This window comes from Halichoeres trimaculatus, unplaced genomic scaffold (assembly GCF_033239565.1).
Source record: "Halichoeres trimaculatus isolate MK-OKI-2021-1 unplaced genomic scaffold, fHalTri1.1 fHalTri1_scaffold_9, whole genome shotgun sequence".
Lineage (NCBI taxonomy): Eukaryota > Metazoa > Chordata > Actinopteri > Labriformes > Labridae > Halichoeres > Halichoeres trimaculatus.
Genome location: NW_027437188.1, coordinates 28,497,898 through 28,524,661, shown reverse-complemented (window position 1 = coordinate 28,524,661; position 26,764 = coordinate 28,497,898). Strand labels below are relative to the sequence as shown.

The following is a 26,764-nucleotide window of genomic DNA, read 5'->3' as shown; positions in this document are numbered from 1 at the left end:
ACAAATACACAAGAACAGAAATAAACTCCCCATGCCATCCCAGCAGCCTTGATTCAAAAATAAAGATTGGAGTTGGAGATAAATTGGCTGTTTTTTTCTTCTTCTTGCACAGAGGTGTTTTTAAGAAAGAGGAGAAAAGCCAGGATAGAGACGGCTGAGGAAAGACAGAGAGAAAGTGAGCTTGAAATTAATTAGCTTTACATGTCATTATTCATTCAGGCCAAGAGTTCTCCTCTTTCATAGAATTAAAGTGGGGGAACTGGTAACCTTTAAAATCTCTGGGAAATTCTTCCACATCATGAAGAAAAATGAGAGCATCTTAATGTGACCCAGAGAGAAATGATATGGGATCAGACAGTGACTGTACTGTTTATCACTGTCTGAAACACAGATGTAGGACATTATGAAATGACATTTTAATGCAAAAAGAATTACCTGTAATGCAAATTTTTGTAGAAAACCGATATTACTTAATGTGTACTTTAAGTCCAAACATCATTACTTTAGCCTCAAATTCAGGAACAGGAATGTTTCAACTCCTCATGACGATGAGCCCCACAGATTATAGCTCAAACAAAACTGGCTTCAACTTATTGAATCTCTCATCTCCAAAGTAGAAAACACATTCAGAGATATAAACTTAAACTGCCATCATAGAAACTCAGGATCAACCCAAACTTAAAGCCTGTAATGAAATAGTTTTGTGACTCTTAGTTTGACTCATCTTGTCAGTTCGTTGACCAAGCATGATTTTCAAACTAGTATCAGGTTGTGAATGGACACAGCACTTCCGCTTGTTTGAGTTTCATTTTGCCATAAAGAAAAGGTGAAATGAAAAGACCCAAGAGGACAAAATGCCAGTCCTCCCTGCAAAACAATGGTTCTGGGTTCAAAACCAGTACAGAGAGGGTGCAAGGCAGAGACGCTACAAGGAAGGAAAGGAAAGGAAACGTAGGTGGCAGGAAGTGGACAGGGAAAAAGAGGAAATTAAGAAGAAAAGGGGAAACAAAACATTCCTGTGTGGACATAGAGGGAGTAGAAAGTCCCTTCATGAAACATTTGGGATGTCAAACAATTCATTTTTTTAAACTGCACTTTTTTAACCTGTTGTAAATATAACTAATATGGATATTTTACCCAATTCTATCACTCTTAGCAACACAAAAGTGGACAAATACACTCTAACTTTACAGCAATATATGATTATTTCAATGCAGCGAGCCAAACCAAAGATAAACACTGTCCAGAGAATTCTCTAAGGTACCATATGTAGAAAAAAAAAAACAACCAACCAAACAAACAAACAAAAAAACAGAAAAACAAATAAAAGCATGCAGCTTAAAGACAATCATCATTCTAAAGTTTGATGTGGGGGCCAAATAGGGTTGCACAGGGGTGAAAAAAATCAAGTACATCTCAGGAAAGTTCCCTAAAAATTTCCATTAGACTTTTAGTTTGGGGATATTGAACTTTTTCAGGGTTCAGCTAAAATGTTTTTTTTTTTTTTTTTTACTGATTGCATTCATTGCATCATTTTTTTTTCCATTCATGGTTTTTGCTGTTCCTTGACAGGAACCATGAAAGCTCTAAAACGTATTAGTCTCATTCATAAATGTTGTATCAGGCATATTTGCTGTTATGTTTGCCCATGGCAAAAAATCTGTACATATCTTCACAACAGTTAGACCCATGAGGGAAAAATTCTCAAAGATTGCCCCCCAACATTTTTTATATCATTTAAAATATTGCATAAGGTAGACTCACCAGCCACTTTATTAGGTACACCTTGCTGATACTGGGTTGGACCCCCTTTTACCTTCAGAACTGCCTTAATCCTTGGTGGCACAGATTCAACAAGGTACTGGAAACGTTCCTCAGAGAGTTTGGTCCATATTGATATGATAGCATTACGCAGTTGCTGCAGATTTGTCGGCTGAACATCCATGATGCAAATCTCATGTTCCACCACATCCCAAAGGTGCTCTATTGGATTGAGATCTGGGGACTGTGGAGGACATCTGAGTACAGTGAACTTATTGTCATGTTCAAGAAACCAGTCTGAGATGATTCCAGCTTTATGACATGGAGTGTTATCCTGCTGGAAGTATCCATCAGAAGATGAGTACACTGTGGTAATAAAGGGATGGACATGGTCAGCAACAATACTCAGGTAGGCTGTGGACTTTAAACCATGCTCAGTTGGTACTAAAGGGCCCAAAGTGTGCAAAGAAAATATCCCCCACACCATTACACCAGCAGCAGCAGCCTGAACAATTGATACAAGGCAGGATGGATCCATGCTTTCATGTTGTCGACGCCAAATTCTGACCCTACCATCTGAATGTGGAGCAGAAATCCAGACTCATCAGACCAGGCAACGTTTTTCTAATCTTCTATTGTCCAGTTTTGGTGTTGCTGTGTGAATTGTAGCCTCGGTTTCCTGTTCTCAGCCGACAGGAGTGGCACCCCGTGTGGTCTTCTGCTGCTGTAGCCCATCTGCCTCAAGGTTGGATGTGTTGTGCGTTCAGAGATGCTCTTCTGCAGACCTTGGTTGTAACGAGTGGTTATTTGAATTCCTGTGCCTTTCTATCATCTTGATCCAGTCTGGCCATTCTCCTCTGGCATCAACAAGGCATTTTCACTCACAGAACTGCAGCGCACTGGATATTTTCTCTTTTTGGGACCATTCTCTGTAAACCCTAGAGATGGTTGTGTGTGAAAATCCCAGTAGATCAGCAGTTTCTGAAATGCTCAGACCAGCCCATCTGGCACCAACAACCATACCACATTTAAAGTCACTTAAATCACCTTTCTTCCTCATTCTGATGCTCGGTTTAAACTGCAGCAGATTGCCTTGATCATGTCTACATGCCTAGATGCATTGAGTTGCTGCCATGTGATTGGCTGACTAGAGATTTGTGTTAACGAGCTGTTGGACAGGTGTGCCTAATAAAGTGGCTGCTGAGTGTAGGTAGCAGAGATAAAATAAACTACTTGCTGTTTCATTGTGAAACATCCATCTTTGAAGACTCACAAAAGCCACACACTTTGACTTTGTGCAAAAGAGGGTTAGTCCTAAAAGGTACCATGTGATCAGTCACCAAACCAGGTACATTTATTTGTCTAGGTAATGCTGTTACAGGAGCTGTTTCCTGCCCTGTTATGTGAGCTTCATGCAGAGACAGGTTGAAATACAGCAGCCTCTGAGATTTAGGAGATCTGGATTTGTGTTTGAAGCTGCTCCTCTACAAGGATCAAGGTTGAGATTGGTTTGACATAAACAGAGCAGCTGAGTCAGGAGCTGCTGCACACACATAAAGAAAACTGAAGCACGTATAGAGTGAGAGCACTGTTTCTCAGTCAAACACCATCAAGATTTGAAAAGGGACAACCTTCCATTTCCTGCTATCACCAAGGATTTTATCCAACATAGAAATAAATGTTTGTTTTCTGTTGTTACTTTAAAAAGAAAGAAAGACTCTATTACACTCTCTAGCAAGGACAAAAAGGATTTCAGGCTTCATCATTTTTCAAAAATATTTTATTTGATATTGATCCAGGTACAAGGAAATAAAAGAACATGGATTTATCTTACAGGACATGGGAATGAGACTGTAAAAGTTTATTTTCTTGATCCACTCTCTTCTTGGACAAGGACATGCAAGTGAATACAGAGGTCGGTTTACAGAAAGGAAAGAAAAAAGCAGAATGTACTGCACTGTAGAAATGGCATCAGGGTGTCACCTCACCCCGCTCTGTACAGAAAGACTCCACCCGTCAACTTTCTCTTTTTGTCGTTTTTTAATCCTCTTTTATAGCAAAAAGGCAACACACAGAGAGGCTACAAAGAATCAACAATATTGAGAAAATGAACAAAAGAGAGGGAAAGCCAAAGTACTTCCATCCTTCCAAAAAGACGTTTTCTCTATTGTCTCGACAAGCAAATTGTGAGCGTTTTTGCTCCTTGTGTTCAAACAGGTTTGACGTTTCTTCAGTTTTTGACATGAGAGGAGCAGTGCGGTGAACATGCAGGACGAAGAGTGACTCAGACGACTATCGACCACTGTGTGCCTCCTATCATCACCTCCTTACGCCTCGCTGCTCGCCTCTGACAGCAAACTTTACAAGGAACAAAAAAAACACATCTCATATTCCACGAATCTTTATGCATATTTCACAATATACTTTTATTATCATTTTAATAAATACAAAACGACACTGTGATTTGAAAGAAAACATGAGTATTAAAGAGACACTAAAACGCATTAGACATTAGAAATATCAATCTTAATTTGGTATGTTCTTTTACTGACATCTTGTCTTAAGGTGGATGAACCAGCACGTTTTACTCAGAATCAAAATCCACAGCAGAAATCAAAGAGGGGAAGACAGAAACTGGCATGAGAGGGATTTTTGTCAATGAAAACGGAATGGCATTATCAAGTGGAGATGCGTATGGATATATATACACATATATACACATACATAAACACCACCAGAATGTAAAATAACCTGAGATACTCTTTGCACCTCATTTCCAGAACACTGGCCACTGGGTGGATGATAGAAAAATGACGATGGCATGACGACAACAGTACAACAGCATCTGATGGCCTTTAGTTTCCACCCCCCTTTTTATCAACATTAGCAGTACAAAAAAAGACAAAACAGTCATCGAACCACAAAAATCCTGAACATTAAAATTGAAAACATTGTTGTAAGCAGCGTTTTTGGAGTCCATAAAAGGCATACAAAGAAAACAAGCTTCTCATTTAAAAAAAGGACAACCAATAAAAACATTGTCTGAAAAGACAAAAATATTGAGATTCAGGGGCCGAGAAGTCAAAGTGGCGGATGACGAGTGTGTTTTTTGTGGCAGTGGAGCAGATTCAAAGCGATCTGCTCCACACTGTGGCTGTAGACGTGGAGGCAGTGAGACCTGCTAGTTAATATACAAGGCTTTTCTCCGTTTCACTTTACTGTATCAAACAGCAACTCAAAGCTACATTATAAATCAGACTAATTTCTCCTCTAACTTATGCTCTCACAACACTGTGCTGATCATTACGTCTCGGCGTCCGAGGCACCAACCTTTAGAGCAACCTAATTTAGCAGCACTTAGCCGGACCAAACAAATCCAATGTTTTCCTGTCATATAGTGTAACAAACATAAAACAGTAAGTGCTGTAAAAGCAAACAATATTCAAATGGATGCAACTAAAGACATCAAATTTAAAACATAAAGATGTAAACAAATTATGCTGCTCCACGGGTATTTAAGGTAGCTTTTGGAGTATAATTGCTACTAATCACAAGAAATACTCCTCTGTGGTGTCTGCCGACGTGTTAAGGCGATAAAAGAAGAATAAAACCAGCTTCTGTAAGTGCTAGACTGAGTACAGCATGTAGACAGATTATGACAGATTAACGGTTTGTTTGCTGTTAATCTGAATGTGGAGCGTAAACTCAGTGTAGTAAAATGATGCAGGCAGTAAATCATACCAACAGAAATTGAAATACTTGGAGATTCTTGTATAAAAAATAAAAACGTAAACTTCCTCAGTCTGTTCCTGTTAAAGAGAGAACACCTGGAACTGTTTGTGGTACAAAACTTTCCGACAATTAATTAGGAATTAAATAATCTACTTGTCCAGCTACAGCTTTGTGTCCGGTTCCTCACGCCTCATATCTGCCCCTCAGACTTTCAAACCTCGTGTGTCTGCCACCCAATTAGTCTCACCTATGGAAATGGGTGCCTTATTTGTTGCCGTCTGTGAGCAAAACCTTACTCTTTAATATCTCTCTGTACATTAGTATATAATTTTCTTCTCTTTACTTTACAGTACAGAAACTCCTCTTCACATATTCTTCCGGTTCTTCATGTCAGCAGGAGCTATGTTTTTGTGCTTATCACCAAAAATTGCAGTGCAAAAACAATAATTAATAATAATGATAATAATTAATGGTAACTATTAACAAACAATGGATTATAAAACAATTATTTTATGGCACAACAGCCACTTAATTCACATATAATACAAATGACCAAATAAAACGGACTGTTTCTGTTAATGGAAATAAAAAGCTCGAACTGAATCAGGCTTGCATAGCGATGCAACGACAACTTAAAGAATATATTTACAGAAAACAACCCCCCGTTCCCCCCATCAAGGACAGTTACCAGAAAAAATGTTCTCATATAGTGTTTTCTTTTTTTTTCACTTGCCTTTTTCTAACAAAAAGAAAATTACAGTAAGGTAGGAGGTGGAAAATATTTTCTTCAGGACGAAAACATAGTGAGATGTACAGTATGTCTGTGTCTATACATCACATTTACAGTTCTGTGACACTGCTCGTCTCTGATGTGTCCTCTGCCGCCCTCCTCTAACTCCTATGAGGACACACAGAGAAGGACAAAGTTCGTTGTCCCCATTGGGAGGGAGTCTTTCCTTTGAGGAAAGATCAGCTTTTTGTCCAGTTCCAATCCCAGGCAGATCACTCTGTGGAAGATAAACAGAAAAGAGGGTCACAAATATGAAAGGCTGAAGTTAACTTACAAGAGCTAGATGACAAAATGATGCTCATCTCTTGACTGTGCTTTACCGAGCAGTATCCTGACCCCTCAGTTTAGTTTAGCTCAGTTGTTTTCTAACTAAAGAAAGACTTAGAAAATTGAGGGTGCCTAATACGTAGCTCAGGTAGCTCACATATCATTAAAAAAAGAAGTTCGTCCATCATCTCTCTTGGCATTTGACGCTTGGTTCTGTTCGCCTGTGCTCCATATGAGTCAGCACTGACCCTCTCAGCAGAGCAGTGAGTCACAAACAGCTTAAAATAAACCAGAGGTGACGTGAACTGTGCCTGTAGTTTCCATAAGTAACAGCAGTAAATCCTTGTGATTCAAATGCCAAAACTTTATCAATCACTGTTGTTCCTGCACAGACATGAACATGTAAACACATATTTATTCTGCACCCTCTGTCACAGCAGCTATCTCCACAGCCAACAGCTGATTGTCACTCACAACCAGATGAAATTACACAACTATGAGGTTCAAACCTCTCAAACTCTTGTTTACTGTGAGTGAGACAGCTCCTCTCACTGCTGACTGACAGACTGACAGATTGACAGCAGGAGAGGAGGTCTCTGAACATCTTCACACATGTAACATAAATATCATTTATCTTATTGCCATTATATCAAATTAAAATAATCCCTGTAAGATTTTGATATGGTTATTGATGGGCAGTGGAAATTAATTAGATTAATCTATTAGAATTGTAGAATTACTGACTTAAAGTAATTCCTGTCCTCTGTCAGATGACACTGCAACAAAAAGTGACAATTTCTTTGGTTTCTCATTAAATTGATGTCAAAGTTTATATAATTTTACTATGTTCCTGTGCAGAGGAAATTTGGGAACAATCTGCTAAAAACATGTTACTCAGCTCACTCTTTGTGTATGTCTACGAGTTGCTTTTCCCTAAATTCCCCATAAGATTGATAAAAGAAGTTGTATTAAGCTTACAGAAAGCATTTCAAATAAATCCATTTTTTGCTTGTTTGCAAAGAAAGCAAATGTCTGACAGGCAGTGGTGGGAGCGCTGCAAGGAAAGTTTGGAAACCCCTGGCTTGGCTGTACTTGAGATTCTTTATTTTGTCCAAATATGCTGACAGGTGTGTTCTTTTGTAATTCCAGCTTACATAATGTCTTAATATACTTAATGACAGAGCAGGGGATCATTTACAAGCAGCTACACAAATAAACAGCATTCAGCTAAACTAATGTTAGCTAGAGGCTAAACGGCTAAAAAGAGCTAGCTTTGCTCTTTTTTAAATTAAAAACATTAAGCTCATCAAAGGTTTAAACACTTCATTTATTTTTCATGTATTTTGTTTCATTAGTATCCAAACAGAAGAGAGCTGCAGTTTTACAAGGACTTGGATGCTGTAACTATTAATACAAAACAACAGCCAGGGGCAGCGACCTTCATATTACAGTGAGGTGTCGAGGAACTGCTGAAAAGTACTGAGCATTTAGATGAAATGTTGTATGTGTAGGCGATTAATTTGACTATAAATCATGAGTGTGTTCCCTTTATATACAGTTAAATATATATATATATTAAGAGTAAAACACTCACATAACTCTCCTGTGTACTGTCCCTGTCCGTTGGCCCCCAGGAATTCGGCGTGCTCTGAAGCGGTCCACTGCTGTGGCTGTCGTGGACCCTCGGTCTTGCGTGGCCCCGTTGAGCCCTTAGATGAGGCTGTGCCAGAGGAGCTGTGGCCCCCAGGGGACGGGAAGGATGGTTTACTGTATGGCAGGCACCCTTCCTCTGTTCACACAAAGAGGGGTGAGAAAAAGCGTACTTTAAGACCAACAGAGCCAACGTGTGACTTTTATTGTTGTGGTGAAACACATCTAACATCTGATGCATGCAGACAAAGAGCGCTTTGGAAACACCCCTTCCTCCTGACATCTGCAGAGTGGCGCTGCCAACAGGCGATGCCAGGGCGTGCCACAGAGAGGAATCTCAGCCTCACACATGGCCCTGCAGCTAGCAGTCTTATGAGAGGGTAAATGCAATAACACAGGGACCTCTGGCTGCTGTGGCACCTCCTGCTGCAGGGCAACAAAACATTGACCCTCAGCAGCCTCCGTCATTGCGTGAAATCTCATCAAAATGCTCCCCACTGCTCTGCTAATGACTGTAATAGAGCTTGCCCCGACCTCGCTGGATTCTACTGTGAATCAGTCAGCGCTCTGACACATAAGGGAATTCATCGATGGGTTTTTTTCTCTTCTGATTGCTGCACCTGTCTTTGTCTCAGCCCCAGATTTACTGTCTGTGAGAGTCTTTGCAGCATGTAGATCTCTAACGGTCCCAAACACAAGCACAGACACACACAGATGGGGTGTGGAGTGGCCGCTGTTTGTGTGAGAAAAGAAAGCCGAAGCGATTAGAGTGTATTTCAGTTGCTGGGGCCTCCTGCTCCACTTGGAGAGGAGCTGGCCCATATTGGCAACAGTAGCAGGGGCGTTGGGGAGGCCGAGGGGGGACATTCTGGAAACCAGAGCAAGTGGCAGACAGTGCAATCTGTTCATGGAGCCCAATCTGAACGCAGCATGAGAGCTAACTTCCTCAAAAAACTGCACTGCAGAGTCACAGCAGGACAAAGACTCCCAAGTGCCTCAATGAAGCAATTAATTTTCTATTTAATGAGACAAACTCTGCAAGTGGAAGCAGGAAAGTTTGAGCTTGTTTAAATTGTGAAACCTAAACATTTTAATACCTTTGTAATGAGTCGCCATGGGCAAGAAAAACAATCCAATGGAATTTGTTGAGCAAGGAAGAGGTGCAAGATTGCTTTATATAACACATTGTTTGGCAGCACATCATTTTCAGAGAGAAGGAAAGTGAGAGCTTGTTTCAAGCCTGAAGTGAGCAACTTTTAACTGGAACATTAGTCAACATGCTGTCAGCTGATGGAGATGTCAGTCATAAGTTTGCACAAAGAAAAAAGTTTGCTTGACTTTTTATTCATCACCAAGGAAAGGTTCAGTTTTAGTTTTAAACTTATCTACAGGTAGAGCTAGAACTAATAAAAACAAACAGCTCAAAACATACTAACGCAAGGATGTAATTGAGAGTTAACCGTGTAAACCGCTTTTCGTCTGTCTTGTTGCAGCTGTACCTGTTTTGTTTCCCCTGCGCCCATCATCAGCTCGGTCCATGGAGCCCAGCCTTTCTTGAGCTTGGCGATGATGGTCCAGAGTGGTGCGAGTCTGTCTGTCCATAGAGTTCTTTACGTCATCAGACAGGACCCCTGACATAGGTGGACGCTCCAGAGAGGAAGCTTTTCTATCTGTGGGGGCTGCCATGCTGCTTATACTACGGGCCCCCTGGATGCGCCCCTGCCCCTGACAGGGAGGAGGTTCGGGGGGAGGAGGTAGGTCTGTGAATGAGGAAAAGAAGCCATAAAATACTTTTCAAATGTAGTTTGCTTTTAAAAACCTGAAGACTAATCATGTTTCAAGAATTGATAGCACTGCTCATATTTGATAAAAAAAATCACAAGTTTCCAAAAAAAATCTATCAAAATGGATTTCAGCTGGTGCCTCACCGTCTGCACCAGCGTCTCTCCGGTGGGGTGCTGTGCCCTGGCTGCGGGGTTTGCGGGTGGGCCTGGTGGCCCTCTGGTGGCCCAGACTGTGTGTGCCGACTGTGCTGCCATCTGTTGAGAATGGACTGCTGGGCCGGGGCCTGTGGGACAAGCCTTTACCTGCAAGATGGAGAGAAGAGCACAAGCCAGCTGGTTAATAAAGACACTGGTGAGCCGACATTAAGGAAAGAGTAGGTTAACAACCAAGATCCCAAACCTATTGGAAAAGAAGGTTTGCATTAGAAGGGAAAGCTATGGTAGAAGCTTTAAAAAGCTGGAAGGATAAAATATCACCCAGTGAACAATTAACAAGACTTGAAAAAGCCCATTTTGATAGCTGCAAAGATAAGAAGCCAAGTAAAAGTCAGGACAAGGGGTTTGCAGTTCAGTTTTGTTCATCAGGTGCCATGCACAAGTAGAACACAGCGTCAACAAGCATAAGAGAAAATTCACAAGCCAGCACAAGCTAATCCATGGCAAGGGAAAGATTCAGAGCAGAAAGGAGCAAATCATCTGCCACCAGAAGGAGTTCCAGCTCAGCAGTGAGGAGCCGCTCCACACACCAACCTCTCTTGCTAAGGCTCGTGCCCTCCAGGCGGTATCCCGCCTTGTCTGCAGCGGCCACCAGGGCCTGGGCAAAGCTGCAGTGAGTAAAGATGGAGCCATCGGACGAGCTCCCCAAACTGGACCTGTGGCTGGAGAAATTACGGTCGTCCTCCGAGGCTGAGCCCCACCCATTCACCATGGACCCTGAGGAACACCACAGGCTTCAGGAAATGTGTCGAACTGCGTGTGTGAATGAATACTTCTCAGCTCAGTGGGCATAACCTTTGTGGAAATATGATCTGACATTTGAAACATCTGTACTGTGACTGAACATTTAGGCAGATGAATGTATGAGTGATCTTATAAAACCAAGGTAATATTTGTGTCCTGGACTTAAATGATTTCTTGTTTTGCTGTAGGGCACTCCTTCTCTTTTGGGTGAGTGCTTCTGTGTAGCCGTTTTGTCCTGGCCTGTCTTCTTTCATCCAGCACTCACATATGTAGAATATGATACATACACACAGGTGCACACAGTAATGCACACAGAAGAACAGCAGGACTGGCTGATTTTGTTCGTCTTTTGATGAAGAACAATGAGCACACCTGTGCTAAGCAGACTTAGCTGCAAAACTGCCTCAGGTGACACAGATGAAGCGTCTCACAAAGCGATGTACTGAATTAAACACCTGGTGGGATGCACACACTTTGTGTTAGTGTTTAAAAATGCAAAGCCAACATAGTTCCACTTTAAAGAAGGAGAACTTTTCTCTCTTACTCATAGTTTGCATACTTTTGGACAACTTGCTGACTGATAACATGAGGAATAAATCAATATGTAACCCTAACTCTGCTTCATGTGATGGAAGGAGAAAGAAGACATAATTGCCCACTCAAGATGAGTGGCAGATTGCTCATAAGTAAGATGTGTTTATATATCTTAAGACTTTCTGACATATATTTCTGCTACTGTAAGTACTTCCTTAGGCAGAGATTTTTTTCTTTACATAAGCAGCTAGGCCAGCACTTTAAATATAAAAGTATCAGCCTGCCAATAAAAATATGCCACTTTGGCAAGCTAAAACACAGAGACCAGTCAGCTAATGTGACAGCTTTCAGTGGGACGGGTTTGGCAGACTTTGTTTAAGTGGCACAAGCCCAAGTGTGGCGCTCACACACACACTCACTCCTCCTCACACAGAGCACAAGAAGAGTGATGTGATTGAACAGACTGCTATAATGGAGAGCTGGGGAGGTGTGAGAGTAAAGGTTGTAGAAGGAGCGATGGGGACAAAGAGTTCGCAGCAGGATTTATTAAAAGGTCAGTGTGATACAAAAGGTACCGTAAACCTTGGCAGGTCTTGGCAGAAATTCAGGCCAACACAGCTCCTGGTTCTAGACGTCAAAATAAGAGACTTAATGTATGACACATTACAAATCTGACTTGGTAATATGATGATGTATGGTTTATTAATCCAGATATATTGGGGAACCGGCTTCAAAGAGCTCACATTTCCACATCTGAGAGTCTCTTGATCTATTACCATTCATCTCAAAAAGGTGGTAACTCAGTCACTGGATGTGACTTCAGGGAATTGCACCTTTAACAGCTAAAGTTGCAACAGCTTTTCACCCGTATTGCAGTGAAATTCCCCAAGATTATTAGAAACTTCTGTAAAATATAAGCTTGCATAAGGCAGAGAAACCCTTACACAACCCATTTTTACAGCGCTAACTGAAATCCGAGGCAGTTACTACTCAGAGCCCTCCATCTTGCAGAGCTATTTTCTTTGAAATTCTTTTCTGAGAGTTTTTCTCTAAAGAAAGAAAGACAGCAATTCCGCTGGGTCCAATCCTCCCACAAAGAATAGAGCAGATATTGAAGTATAGGCAGTGCCAGCCAAAGCACTGAAGCTTCCAGCTCCTCTGGCTCGGCGAAGGAACACTGCCTCAGCAAATCACATCACAGAATGACTTTTCACTCGCACTAACTGCCACTTTCTACTGCTGAACCTCTGGAGCACTTCTATTCTCTGAAATAGCAGACCAATCAAACTGTGATCATTGTAACATAATTTGATAAAAATTCAATCTAGTTTTCTTTTTGCCCTAGAAATGAGGGATTTTTTACAACTCCAGACCAAGCTTTGCTGTCATTTTATCATGTCTTGAACCAGAGCAATGGGCCAAACCCTGTACTCTAAAAACCACTGGCAGACTCCTCCTGTGCTCCACGCGCTGATAGAGCAAGGCCAGTAAACGGGAGATGGTAGGGGGGCAGTAAAACCAAGCCCAGGCCTCTCCTGCCTCTAAAACTGATTTATATGGACAGAAACCCTAATCTGCATGTCGTTATGCTGGAAAATCATTCCCCCTGACGAGAAGGCGTCTCTACCTGCCGTCAAGAGACGTGACCCTGCTCCTCGCAAACCTGGCAAAGGCTTTATGGGAGAGTAATCGCCCAGAACAACCAGGCTTTCAGCTCACTGTAGGTATAACAGCCTCGACGCTACAGCATCTCAGATTTACACGACCTTTACCGCCTACGCACAAAGCCAGGTAATACCTTTGTGTTCTCTTCATCTCTCTGGCTCAAGCGAGACACAGCTCAGCAACACCCACCCTCACATCAGGATTTACATTTATCTGTGAAAAAAATGTGCTGGTTTATCTCCGACTGTAGAATAACACTTTGGGAAGCCTGTGTAGACAATCTGCTGTTGAAAAATGGTCCCTGAGGAGAAGCCGGCTCTTTTTTTCTGGGGCATCAGTGGGAAGTGTTTGATTTACTGGCCTTTAGTGTAACATTATGAAAACAGACCTATTTCCATAATATTAAAACAATGACAAATCTATCAAGCACGACTTGACAGGGATCTCTTTGTTACCCTCCCCTATTTGTTTAGCCTCAAAATGGTGGCCGCAATAAATCTCAGCGGATTTTTTTTTTTTCTCTATCCGTGCTCTCTTCCACCCTGGAGCTGAAAGCGTGTCTGTGTTGTCAGTGGATGGGGTGTGAGGCAGACTTGCAGAGAGAGGGAGAGATAAGAAGAAATAGTGCTGTCTTCAGAGTAATACAGTGGAGGAGAGATGCAGTAGATTAGGGCCTGGTTGCTGCTTTATATTCCTCTAAATACATCAGCAGTAGCATGTGTCAGCGCTACCAAAACCACTGTTCCATCATCCCATGGAAAACTACTCTTTAAGGCTACCACTGACAGGAAAGACCAACAAGCAGCACAGTCTACCCTCTTATTCTCATGCTCCCTCTGCACCTTCACATAAAGACTATTTTCTGCCTGCTGCTTATAAATTTCACATTATAGAGTTTGTTTTTTGTGATCAGAGACTGTAATGGAAGATTTGATAGTGTCACAAGGCTAAACTACTTTTTTTCTAAGACAGTGCATGATATCTTAGTACCACACACCGCCCATTAATATCTCTCCAGCTCTTATGCTCTGAACTGGGAGGGAGGCCTGGTCAGTGTGAAAGCAGCAGTCCACAGCCCGTCTCTGCTGCAGCTGCAATGTCGTGCCCTTCATATGTCCCCTTGACAGACGGCAGTAAAAGTTTTCAGTGAGTTGTAAAAATGGAAATGGTGCCTCTGGTCTGGAATGGAATATGCCGCACGTGAAATTTATTTCAAATCTCCTCGGGAAGATATGGGAGGTGCTGGCTCCTGTGCGCAAGTTAAATCACAGTCTTTCTCCTCTGCCCGCCATGCCTCTCCCTCCTCTTAATTTCCCTCTCACTATCCTGTTTAAAATTCATGGACTTTCTTATCTCCGTTTTTTGGGAATGATAATTGTAATTCCCCAGAGTCTGCCAAAAGTGCTTAAAAATTTGATTGAGGGACACTCTGTGAGCGTGCTCACATAAAAATGAACACAACACTGACTGATTAAGAAGAGCAATCCATCTAACACGAGACAAGATGTGACGACAATGGGAAGTGAATGTTTTCCCAATCACTGTAATTAGAGTGAAGTCATCTGAATTAAACAAAATAAGAGCTGAACAGATGAATCTGGAACTGAAAGAAAGCTTGTAATCGTAAAAATATACACATTTCAGAACCAAACCTACCTGTTAAAGAGCTGTCCAGGTTGTCCATGCTAGACCCTGGTGTGTGCTCAATACCGCGAGGATGCCTGGCTCCATAGCCCTCATCCTCCTCCTCTTCTTCTTCCTCCTCATCCTCATCAGGCAAGTCAGTCTCCAGGTCAGAAACCATTGTGCTTGACACGTAGCCCACTGGAGGAGCTGGAGCCTGAGGAGGAAGGGAGCCTACCTGCATGTGCCTGGTACGGGAAAAAGATAGCATGTTAGCTTTTTGGAATCAACAAGCTGTGTGCACTCATGCAAGGGAGGTGAAAGAACGAGGAACATAGAGAGAATTCAAGAAATATTCAGCTATTTCTAAGCAGAGAACTAATTCCAGAGCTTTATAACTGCTTAATAAATGCAGACAATTCTCACTAATTCTACAGTGCTGCTTGCATGCTAACACAATGACCTACTAATTGCTGCTGTAGATGGTACAAAAGCACGCTCTTCAGGCCTGTCGACACACGGCTGTCACCGCGGTGGCAGCCCGCTCTGCTGACAGCCGCGTTTGTTTGAGGAGTGCAATGTCTTTGACGCTTTTTGCAGTGGGAATTGGTTGTAATTACTGGCCCTCTGGTGTTGTCAGAGATGCTCTCTAACCAACATAGTCATTACTGGGTAACATGACATCTCCTGCCTGACAGGGCTTTCTTGAACCACCCCCCACACACACTTCACTGTTATGAATGAATGCCAGTCTCTCATTCTCTCCGCGTTGCCGACAGAATGAAGCATGGCCTTCATCTGACTTGCATGAGAACAACAACAATGGAATGTGCCGTATGGGTGAGGGGGGAGTAAACAGCCGTGGGTAAGAAATTGTGTCTCTTAGGGGGAGCAAAATACAGTAGTCATCTAAGTGGTAGCATGGGCCCATTAAAATGAAATGATTAATGGGTTTATCTCCACTGCACACACAGCTGACATGAAGAATGCTGCAGGACCAAAATACATCCAGGCAGCAACGCACAGAATGCATTTTAATATGACAACAAAGCATATATCATCTGTTAAAACTTTAAATCTATAAATCTTTATAGACAGACACACTGACAGATTGTTTTAACACTGCAGTGCTCACCATGTCTGTTTTGCCATGTCCAGTTGGTACGCTCTGGTCAGTTCATCCAGATGAGCCTGGAGCATGGGCTGCATCTCGTCTCGGGGAGAAGGGGTGAGGGTGGCTGTGGACTGCTGTCCAAAGGACACAGCAGCTGGAGAGGAGGCGACCCCTCGGATGGGTGGGGTAGGAACCCTCTCCTCTTCTTCTTCTAGCTCATCTTCCATGCCTTGGTGGAGATAGGTCTGCACAGGCATGGGCGGGCCCCAACCATCACTTTCATACCTGTTGTGAGAAAAACAAGTTGTCTTATTTGATTAGTGGTCAAAATTTTCTTCTATGGTTGCAAATGAACCATTTATTTTCATATTAAAGGATCTGATACATTTCATTTTAGTTTTTTTGATTGCATTAGTTTAAATTAGTCAAACTAGAATATCATAAATTAGTCAAGGTGTCTGAAAAGCCAATGCAGAAGTGATAAACACGTTTGTGTCTTGAGTGACTACTCAAACCTAACACCTGTTAGAAATGACAAACTTTCAGCATGCCAAAACAAAAAAAAAAATTTTGTTCTAAAAAGGTGTTTCTCGTCTATATTGGCGGCACAAGTTTTGTGAGATTTGGCAATTAGGGGTGCGGCTAGCTTAACTGACTGATAAACACATTGTAGCTGTTAGCCAGGAGGCCAAAGACTTGACTTTTCCACCTCTCTAAATGTCGACAAAAAAAAAACTAGTTTGAATTGGCATTTTCATTATGGCTACCAGGCTTTAAAACCACCATAAAACCAAAGGATAATGTCACTGAAAGTGCATACAGGTATGTACAAGAATGTCTTACAGTTTAGTCTAATGATAAAAGGAAAGAAACTGGCTGATTAAAAAAACCCTACAACAAAGCGTGAAATATCTGAATGGCTTAATGGAAAAGTAGAGAAAGTATAAATATATAAAGACTTCAACAGAATTTCTTGTGTGACCTTGTCCAACTTTGATACAACAGGTCTGAGAGGAATGATGGAGGCATCCAGGCTTCACTTCCTCACGGCTGTGCTTACACATGCTGAAATAATACTGGCCATAAAGAAAATGTTCATTAAAGAAATTTGTCAGTGCACACTCCATAGGACATAACTGTTTTAATCTGCTGCCATTAAGAGCTGCCTCAGATTTACAGTGCACGGGACTCTTCATTTGCCAGATAGCCTATTAAAGCCGATGACTCTCGCAGATTGGAAATGGTAGGAGGACATAGCACCTACTGAACCAAGGAGAGACACACACAAACACTTAACCAAGCCACTGTACTTTGTTACCGCTGATGAGTACATGTTGGATTCACTTTGCTAAATTAAATGTTTAAAATGTGAGTAGATCTTGAGAAAGTCATATAAACTAAAGAAAAAAAAGCATACATCTGTTATAAGAGCAGCTATTACATTTCGTTCTGACTCAGAGGTGGATCGAATTCTGCTGATTTAAATCCCTGACTGTCTGTCTCTCTCTTTATGAAACAGCGCAATTATAGTTTTTCCCACTGAGGATATCAGCAAATAGATTAATCTGAAACCATCTGTGTGTCTACAAGCCGGCAGCAGGAGATAGCTTCAACATTGTTTTTTTCTTTTTTCTTCCTCCTCCTTATATTTCCAGTCATAGAGTCATCCTGTAGATTGAAGACCGGATCAGCACATAGTTTGATCCAAAGCCATCTGTATATGAATTTTGTACAGGAGTGTGTGTGTGTATTTTATTGCCTGTGGAGACTACACACACATTGATCCTTCACTTTTCTCCAGATGTACAGTTGTACAGTAATTAGCTGTAGAGAAAACAGTTCTCAACCCTGTTATTACACAAAGCAATGTGTGGTGTTGGTTGTGTTGGCAAGCAGCAGCTTGTTTGTTCCAAGGGAGAAAGACTCGACTGCTGAGACGGTCGGATGAGGAAACCATTCAGTATATGGAAGAAACATACAATGCTGGCAATATAACAAAGAAGCATTATAATTACCGTAAAATTTGATGTATAAGAGCACTTTTAATACCATCTAAAAAAGTGAGCAACGCACGAATCTGACCATTACAAAAACCCAGCCAGAGTTTTTCTGTCACATTGAAGTTTTTGTTTTTAACCCAGAATGCTGCTCTTATAGCGAGTAACTGTTTCCATGTCCAAAACATGTGTAGTGAGGCAGTTCAGTCTAGCTGTGCTATTTTTTTAAAGCTTCTCTACCTGATTAGGTCATAATCATAAGCTTAAAAAAGGGTAACACAAATGTAAGGCACCTTGTGGCTACCAAATTTGTCACAGGCAGTGGTTTCTGAGCCTCACAACAGTCAGGGCTACCTGTGCTAACCTGCTTAGCAAGGTGAGGATTACAGATGTTACTAGAAAAAGCCACACATCTGCATAAACACCACACATTTCTGAACAAACAGCAAAAACCTATTCTTCTGAGGTGGCGGATGCCAGTCCATTGGGACTTGGCTTTGGTTTTATGGATTTTAAGTAAAGTCATACTTGTGTGTTTTGACTCATTTTTGCTGTCAAACTTTATTCTTTGTAAGTTTATATTTTAAGTATGAAGATAGAAATATTTTAATCAAAGTTCATCATTGAAAAAGGCAAATGGAAAGGCTTAATTAAACAAAAGTAACCAGAGGTTACTTTTAGTTGATGTCATGGGACAAGGGCTAGAAGAAAGTAAAATGAGCTTTGAGCGAGATGTGGATAACACAATGAGGAAAGAGATAAAGACAAAAACATTTTAGCCTCTGAGCTATTTTGCAGCACTTTAGAGATGGCTCCCTTACGTCAGTATCCTGCCAACTTCAGGTTATAAAAGTGCTGTGTTTCAGTATCAGATTTTGAGGTGGAACAATACTCCCATGCTGAATAAAAAGTAGATTTTTTTCATATCCATCTGATGTGTTTCATCTGTTCATATTGCAGCATCAGTCATGGTTTCGAGTGGCGTACCCTCCTCCTTCATGAAGCTCGTTGGGGTAATGGTCCATCTCAGTGCCAGGGAGGGGGTGAATGGGAGGAGGGGGCAGGGGAACGTTGGCCCAGTTGGACCCATTAGCTTTACTGGGTTTGGAGCCAGCCTTGGTCTTCTTCTTCTTCCCTCCCTTCCCACCTTGGAAAAAGAAGAGAGACATCGTTAAAAATTAGATTGTCAAAGAAAATCAATTAGAAACTAATATACAAGTTGGATAGCATTGCAAATTACAGTAGCTTCTGTTGCCAAGTGACGAATGTATCTTCTACAGAAACTCAATTTAATCCAAACAAGCTCCTAAGATTACAGATCCATCCGGACTCAATTTCAACACGCCCTTGGAAAATCATACACAATTTCAAAGACAACATTTCAATGGACTCCTGCCTGTCAGTGCTTACATAGAAAAGCTCAAGGTTGCCTGATGAAAAGCATGCTCCCATTGATTAATTGCCTGAAAAGCCTGAAATCTCCATAGAAACTGGAGAGAACGGCAGTAAACGAGGCTGAGGCAGACCTTTGTGCTCCACCCATCCCTCAGTGTCCCCTTTAACACCAGGCTTTGGGCTCCACAATGAAATATCTCACTCCGCAGCATCATCATAATGAATGGCTTGTGTAGTGTCAGTGTGTCCCTAATGGAATTCACTGAGAGTCTATTACTACTTTCATTTCTTTTATTACACCGGAGAGCCACTAACCCCATCCATTTCCACTCATATCCCTCCAACACCAGATTCTCCTCCGACCCATCCATCTTTATAAATCTGCCAGCCAGGTCAATACTGAAGTTTATACGATTTGGTCCGTGCGAAAGAAACCTTGATCTCTTTTAAAACACATTTGACTTCAAGCCCAAATCTGTTTTAAGTTGAGGAATATTAAATAACACAAACCCATGAATACAGACGGATTCTGATGGCAGCTGTGATTGCACTTGGGCTGAGTTATCACAAGATTTAAAAGTCTATATTGTTTTGAGCCGTGAAAAGAAAATGGTATTTGTCAATAAGGAAACACATATCAACATATTTATGGTATCTGGAGAAATATTTGGGTTATGAGCTGTAGCACCAAAACTGTTTTTTTTTCTGCCACCAAATATGAATTTTAAAACTAGTTTTGAGGTATTTTTGACTTTATTAGACAGTCCAGGTGAAGAGAGACACAAAATGTGGGGAGTAGAGAGAATAGAGTGACACACTGCAATCACAAGGGCCAAAAATGTAAATTTAACAATAGTCATGTGACAATTGTCAAGCAGAGGAAGGATATCCTCAGAAATGAAGCTTAAATTAACTGTTCAAAAGAATTAATGGATTGATAATAATAGACACCAACCAACTGTTCTATATATTTTGAGGTCTACCTTATTTATTCAATTCAAGCCAAAAAGCAACAGCCTGCTTCATCCTTCATAAGCCAAAAAGCAACAGCCTGCTGCATCCTTCATAATATGTCTTTATGAAAAATATGTATATACATAAAAAAATATTTATACACAAACCACACAAGATTTATTTGTGTTATACATTACATTAAATATAAGTTAATCACACACTGTATCATGTCTCCACACAGTGCATACCCTGCTTTATAAGGATGGATGGTTGTTTTAAATATGCATCGTTTCTGTTATGTTGCTTAGAGTGTTATTTATTATGTTGAAGTGAAGTTAAAGAACAACATATGTACATAAATCCATTTCATTGTACATAAATCCAGGCATAAGTTTTTCTATATCCATAAACACCTTAAATCTCAATCATGGAAATAACCCAAACTGACGTCAGAAGCCACAGACCAGTTAAAGACATCTTTGGGAAACTCTGTTGAACACATTTGTATCTGTCATCTGTTGGTTAGCACTCGCTGCCAAAGGCCTGTAATCACTTTTCCCCCCTGCCACAAAAAAGCTGCCAATATTACGTCTCGTGCAATGTAAAATCATGCACTCTAAAGTAATCTAATAAACTGACTTTACTCACAGGCAGTAAAAGCTAGTTGCTGTCATCGTAAGAAATGTACCGAGGTTCTTCCCTTTTGATTCTGATGGAAGCCAGATGGCACGTATACACAAACTATAATTATCTTAAAATTATTTTAGCCCTTTAGAACCAGATCAACAGAAACACCTCAGCAATGAGAATGAAAACAAGGCTGAGGCAGAAGATGAAACATCAGGCATGAAGAGACAGAATAGGTGTCAGTAAAAGATTAATCAAGGGTGGAAGTAATAAAAGAAACAACTGTAAGCCCAAGGCAGACTGCAGCACAGTGTAAGTATAGTCTGAAAGTAATTGGGTTTTCCTAATCGTACCTAGAGGCGACTCTTGACTTTTACCAACAAATGGTGAGTTGACATGATTGTTCAATCATCCTTTGTCCCTTCACACAAGACCAGCCATCAATATTGTAAATGAGCCTCTTCTAGGGAAGGATGGTCTGGCACTGAAGTTACAACAGCTCACCCCAAATATGAAAAATACAGAGAGAGGCTGTGGCTAGGAGCTACACAGGAATAACGCAGCAAACCCATCTTTGTGACAAAACTGGGACTCTCTTCAAAGGGGAACACAAACTAAATATAGATTCAGCATTGGGTATTTATACCCAAGGCTAGGGCGCTCCCAGCCTATAACTGCAGGGCTGCACAGCCTTGAGCTTGCTTTGTTTTCATTGGATGCGTCAGCGCTGAGGGGGAAAGCCACAGAGCAGAGACTCTTGTAGGACTATACGGCCAGATATAACCTATGAGTGGGAGAATTGTTTCAAAATGGACATCAAAATAAGTTGTGTTTCATTTTGTTCTGCTAAAAAAAGAAAAACATGACATAACAGGATGAGATGCAACATATGTGGAGAGTGAGGTGAAACAGGTCACACACACACACACATGGTCGTCGAATAATCATGGACTGTATAGCTTCATGGAGTGAGAGAAGAGTGTGGAAGTCTTCAGGGTCTCAAACTGCTGCAGAAAGCCCAGAAAACATCAGCTACGTCTTCTCTCTTACACTAAGAAAGCTTTTAATGAGCAGCTTCATGTCCCCAGTGGAGATCCATGCTGCCATGAAAGCTGCTCTATTTCTGTTCCTTTTCATCCTGCTCTCCTCCTTCAGACCTGACATTCATTATTCCTTCCATCTCCTTAGAGGCAGAACAAGGCACTATAACTTCGACTCTTCCCCCCATCAAACGCTGGATTTACTTTAGTTGAAGTCTGAATAAAACCTTTTCTTGTGCTGATTCAGATCCATCACTGTGGTTACAACAGAATAAAGAGTGCTGCGCAGTTGGGGGATATACAAAAGGCTGTAAACAACTGGTAAAAAAGCAACAGGCTTAAAAAACATTACGTTTTGTTAACTTGGTCATTCTTCTAGTGCCATGTGTATATATTCCCACTTTTTTGATTAATAAATGCAGAAATGTTTTTTTTGCTCTTATTTGCAGAACATTTTGCTATATCTTTAATTCATTTTGAAATCACCATTTCTCCAAATGTGTATTTAGTGGATTGAAGGGCATTAATTAAGAAAGAATAATATATGTTCATAATTACGATCTATCCGTGTCCTCCTTTATCGTTTCATAAGCAAGTAAATTAATTTGATATTTTTCAGTTTGCCTATCATATGTAACCTATGATAGTGTTCGTTGTAAAAAAAAGTTGAGTTTGAAAATGAAGCCCAATCAGCCACTAGGTTAGCTTAGATTAGTTCCTAATTTCAAAAATTAAAATGGAGGTTCAGGGTGAACAAGTTGTGGTGTTACAAGGTGGATTAACTGGATTTATGACCCTTGGAAGGATTAGGCCAGCTATTTCCCCCACTTTACATCTGTATGCTATGCCAAGCTAAAAGGATGTCAGATATAGGTTATTAGGCATACAGTTGACTTTATTTTCTTAATCTCAGCAAAAAAAGTGAACGGCTAGTTTTCTTAAATGAGAAGTTGTTCTCTAAAAGCATTCTGTGACACATTAAAGATACTCATTACAATAATCTGTTTCGCTAAGATTGCTTCTCTGCGTTTTATGAAACTATAAAACAGCATGTTTCGAGGCCCTCACTAAGCCCTGTGTCCATGGGAAGAATCTGCCTGTAAGGCATGGTCACTTCCCATCCTTCTCTCCAGCCTGCTGTGTTCCAGAGCATTGAATTAGAGACCAGTTAAGGCAGTGGCTTGTAACTAGATAAAAGAGAAGAGTGGAGGGGAGGCATGCAGAGGGCTGCCTTGGTGTCCTATAAATGACATTGTAATTCTCTGAACATGGGTTTTAGTGTAGTCAGCCACCATTAGGGGAAGAGGGAAAAAGGGAGGTATTTTTGCCACTTTACCCAGCCAAGCATCTCTAATGGTGTGTGTGTGTGAAAGTGTGTATATAGTCCACTCTGTCTGAAAGACTCCCTCTGCCCCTATTCCCGTCTGCTCACTCACACAGCAAGAAACAAAGCCTTTACAGTGATGGCAGAAAACCAGCGCTAGCACTTGCAGCAATATTCTGTCAAGAAATCCTCAGCACTATTCTTTCTCTTTGATTTAAATGTTCCTTTTTCTTTATGCTCCAATAAGCTGTCAACTCCTATTCTATATCACAGCACGGCTACTCTTCGCAGCACCCACTATAACCAAAAAAATTACTTGACAGCATTCAGATGTAATGACCTGTAAGAAGTGGAAGCTGAGTAGGAGAAGTGTCTGGTGAGAAAGAGGGGCAGTGTTTACAAAATCTCTCTTAGATGTCAGTTTAGAACATGCAAATAACAGATCAATAGAGCAATTAAGACATCAGTCAATCAAAAAGTCAGGCGGCAGAACCCCAGAGAGTGTCCCAATCTGCTTGATAACATCCTGTGCTGCGTAAACCAACCTGAGAGACTGCCGCTTCGCTCTGAGCTGTTGTGAGAGCTGGTGGTGCTGAAATCTTGTGATTGGTTGTGTGGGATTCTATTAGACAATCCATCGGCCAATCGGTAGTCAGGAATGAATAGGAGGGCTACAGTGGGGGTTAAAGGGCAAAAATCACAGTGGCATCAGGTGATTGGCAGTTAGCACAAGCACATGCAAACATGCAGTTAGAGCATAATGCAAGCAGGATAAATTCAGGGTTCAAACATTCAACAAGGGGCAGAATATGTCATTCAATCTGACTTGAATGCAAAGGAATACAAAGGCTGGCAAAATAGGATTGGTTGACTTAAAACAGTGCATATATTTCACAGCAACATGATTTAAAAGTGGAGATTGAAGCAAACATAATCAGTTGTTTACCTAAAATAATGTCACGGAGCGTTAATAGACTCAGTGCATTAACTTGAAAACTGTGATTGAACTGTTTTAGCTTGTTGGATAAAAAGATCGTGAATATTTTTGACAAAACAGCCAAAGAATGTTTATTACACCTCAAGTATGAAACTCCACTAGGCTTTGAAAAATCCTGCATCAAATCCAGGGTAATTAATTTGGATTATTTTCTTTAATATCAGTCAAGCTAAAATGGATTAGCAATTACTCAGAACCTGAAGGAGGAGTAGTGCTGACATGAAAACCCAGCAAGAAATAGATGTATGACTTCACTGCACAACTCATTCATTCATGAGGTGTTTATTCAGCCTTGGAAAGGAACCAAGATGATGTCTTCAGGGGGAAGAATTACTCTTTTTAAAAACCACAGCTGGTTTGGAGTGGCTTCAGAGACTTATGATGAGAATTTAAACTCAGAATAGTGGTCTTATTATAACTGGAAATTTGTGGCTTGTGATCTGTCTGCTTTGTTTTTGATGTTGAGGAAAGGATATTCTCTCAGGGACACAAATATACGTACTCAAAAGAACACTTGATGGACCTCACACATATGGAGAATAGAATCCTTATGATTCTTCTCTAACAAACTTACTGTTGTTGCAGGAGTTCTTGTCAGGCAGAGAGTAACCCAGGCTCGCCATCTCCTGCTTTGCCTGGAGCGAGGCCTTCCACTGCGCCTCTGGCAAGTCCACAGCCAGCTCGTGGATGCTGCTGGAGTGGAGAATCTGTGTGGTGGCATAAGGAGTGGCCTGGGATGTTTGGCCTGGGCTGTTGTAGTTGGCTTTGGTGGTGAAGTCTATGCTGCTGTAGATGGCTCCATCAGATAACATGGTTCCTGTTTTATCCCCTTGCCCAGTGGGGATATCTGGAAAGAGGAAGGAAGGAAGTGAGTTGGAAATAAGAATGTAACTGTGGAGTATTTAAACACAGCTTGTCTCTGGGTTGGTTTTAAGGCAGATGAAAAAGACTATCCCTTTTTTGTTTTGATTCTTATGGTTCAGTTCAATGCTTCAGCAGCCACACCTAACAGGTTTATCTTATCCACCACAGTTATTCATGCCTTTGAGTCCAGGTGCCCTGTTTCCTCTTCACATGTGAGAATATCTCCCCCTCCTCTGTTCATACACGAGCAATAACACGGCTGCTCTGCATGTGTGTATTTGAGGAGGGAGAAAGAGAGAGGGGAAGAGTAGGCAGACTCCCTCCACGGTGCACGGCTTGCATGCCCAGTGAAGGGTAGATGATGTAGAGCCATGGCGGAAGTGTCCGCATCTGCGCCAGTCAAGCTGCGCCTGTCCTTCACGACTGGCTGCTCAGGACCATCCTTTCAAACACCCATCCACCCCCTGCTCCTCTGCCTCTTCTGCCCGTCTCTCCCCTCACATTCTCTAGCTGTGAGGTATGGGCTGTGATACCAGACTGGACCATTTGCCATTACTCAGCCTGGTGACAGAGGAGGCCCTGCTGGTAATGTTCTAGCTGTCCTCTGATGTGATATATAAATATATACTACAAGGCATGTCTGATATGCATATATGCATGCATCTGGTTTGCATATATGTACATGATAAACAAGATGAGCTGTTGCAGAACTGAGAGGGAGGCAGGTCATCTTTAATCTTTACGGTCTCTTTATCAAAGCCTTGGGGACAGCATCGGGGCACTCACCTCCTCGGCCAAAGTTACTTAGGTCGTTGGGTCCCCCAGAGCTGCTGTTGACAGGCAGGCTGGTGGCTGGCCAAGAGTCCGCTAACCAGGGATAGCCTGGGTCACTGGCATTTAGCAGGCCTGGCCGGCTGGGTGGAAAAACACGGTGAAGAACCAGATTACATATATGCTGCGAAATTACATTAACATCAGCGCTTCATGTGTGAGACATTTCATGTTACTTATTATGCATGGTTTTATTCACATTATGTTTCTGGGCCGAGAAATAATGACTAAAAACATGACAGTAATCAGCAGGGAGAAAATGAGAAGACAAAAAAAATCAAACATAGGTTTAAATGTAAGTCTGTGCACGGGAATGTGTGTTTGTGCGAGATAAGCTTCCAGTGAGAAACTGTCTCTAATGAAACTATTTAGAGATAGGGTAAAATCCTGCACAGATACATTTCTTCTCCCTGCAAAGTTGGAATTCCTTCAGGCAAACACAGGCCTTTATCTCCCCGCTTCTCCTGCTGTGTCTTTGTCACATTCCCTGAGTTATTAATGCAAAAACACACTGCTGGGACACTAATGCATGCATTTGCTCTCTGCACACATATGCAGCATAACACAAGGACACCCACATGTGCATGTTTCCTTAATCATTAATTTTCTTTCGCATTCTGCTGTGTTTTCCCATCAACCCCTTGTCGTGATGTCCAGACGATCTAAATCTTTTCTGATGAGATGTCAAACCTCGACCATAGACCCAACATGTTGCCCCGACCCACTTGTGGGATGCCTGTGTGTGGGAGAGGGCAACTCCATTTAACAGGTGTTGAGTCCCTCCTGAGGGGTTGAAACCCATAAAAAGCAGCCATTAAGACTTTAACCTGTCATGGGTGACTGCTGGGAGGCCAT

General features: G+C 41.5%; 1 protein-coding gene across 10 annotated transcripts in view; it reads right to left on the bottom strand.

Annotated features, from left to right (window-relative positions):
- Nucleotides 1–4,160: 4,160 nt before the first annotated feature.
- The window catches only part of robo2 (roundabout, axon guidance receptor, homolog 2 (Drosophila)), a 341,406-nt gene continuing 318,802 nt past the window's right edge, over nt 4,161–26,764 (bottom strand). For 6 of the 10 annotated variants that reach the window (XM_074678828.1, XM_074678827.1, XM_074678829.1 and 3 more), the window contains 10 exons: nt 25,865–25,992; nt 24,789–25,061; nt 23,763–23,888; nt 18,865–19,024; nt 15,902–16,165; nt 14,800–15,014; nt 10,129–10,287; nt 9,700–9,960; nt 8,145–8,339; nt 4,161–6,500 (listed from right to left, as the gene is read on the bottom strand). In XM_074678828.1, coding sequence (XP_074534929.1) covers nt 6,499–6,500; nt 8,145–8,339; nt 9,700–9,960; nt 10,129–10,287; nt 14,800–15,014; nt 15,902–16,165; nt 18,865–19,024; nt 23,763–23,888; nt 24,789–25,061; nt 25,865–25,992 — 1,783 coding nt within the window. In that variant the 3' untranslated portion in view covers nt 4,161–6,498. The remainder of the gene's footprint in view (nt 6,501–8,144; nt 8,340–9,699; nt 9,961–10,128; nt 10,288–14,799; nt 15,015–15,901; nt 16,166–18,864; nt 19,025–23,762; nt 23,889–24,788; nt 25,062–25,864; nt 25,993–26,764) is intronic. The other 4 variants (XM_074678834.1, XM_074678835.1, XM_074678836.1 and 1 more) reach the window with 1 other exon arrangement.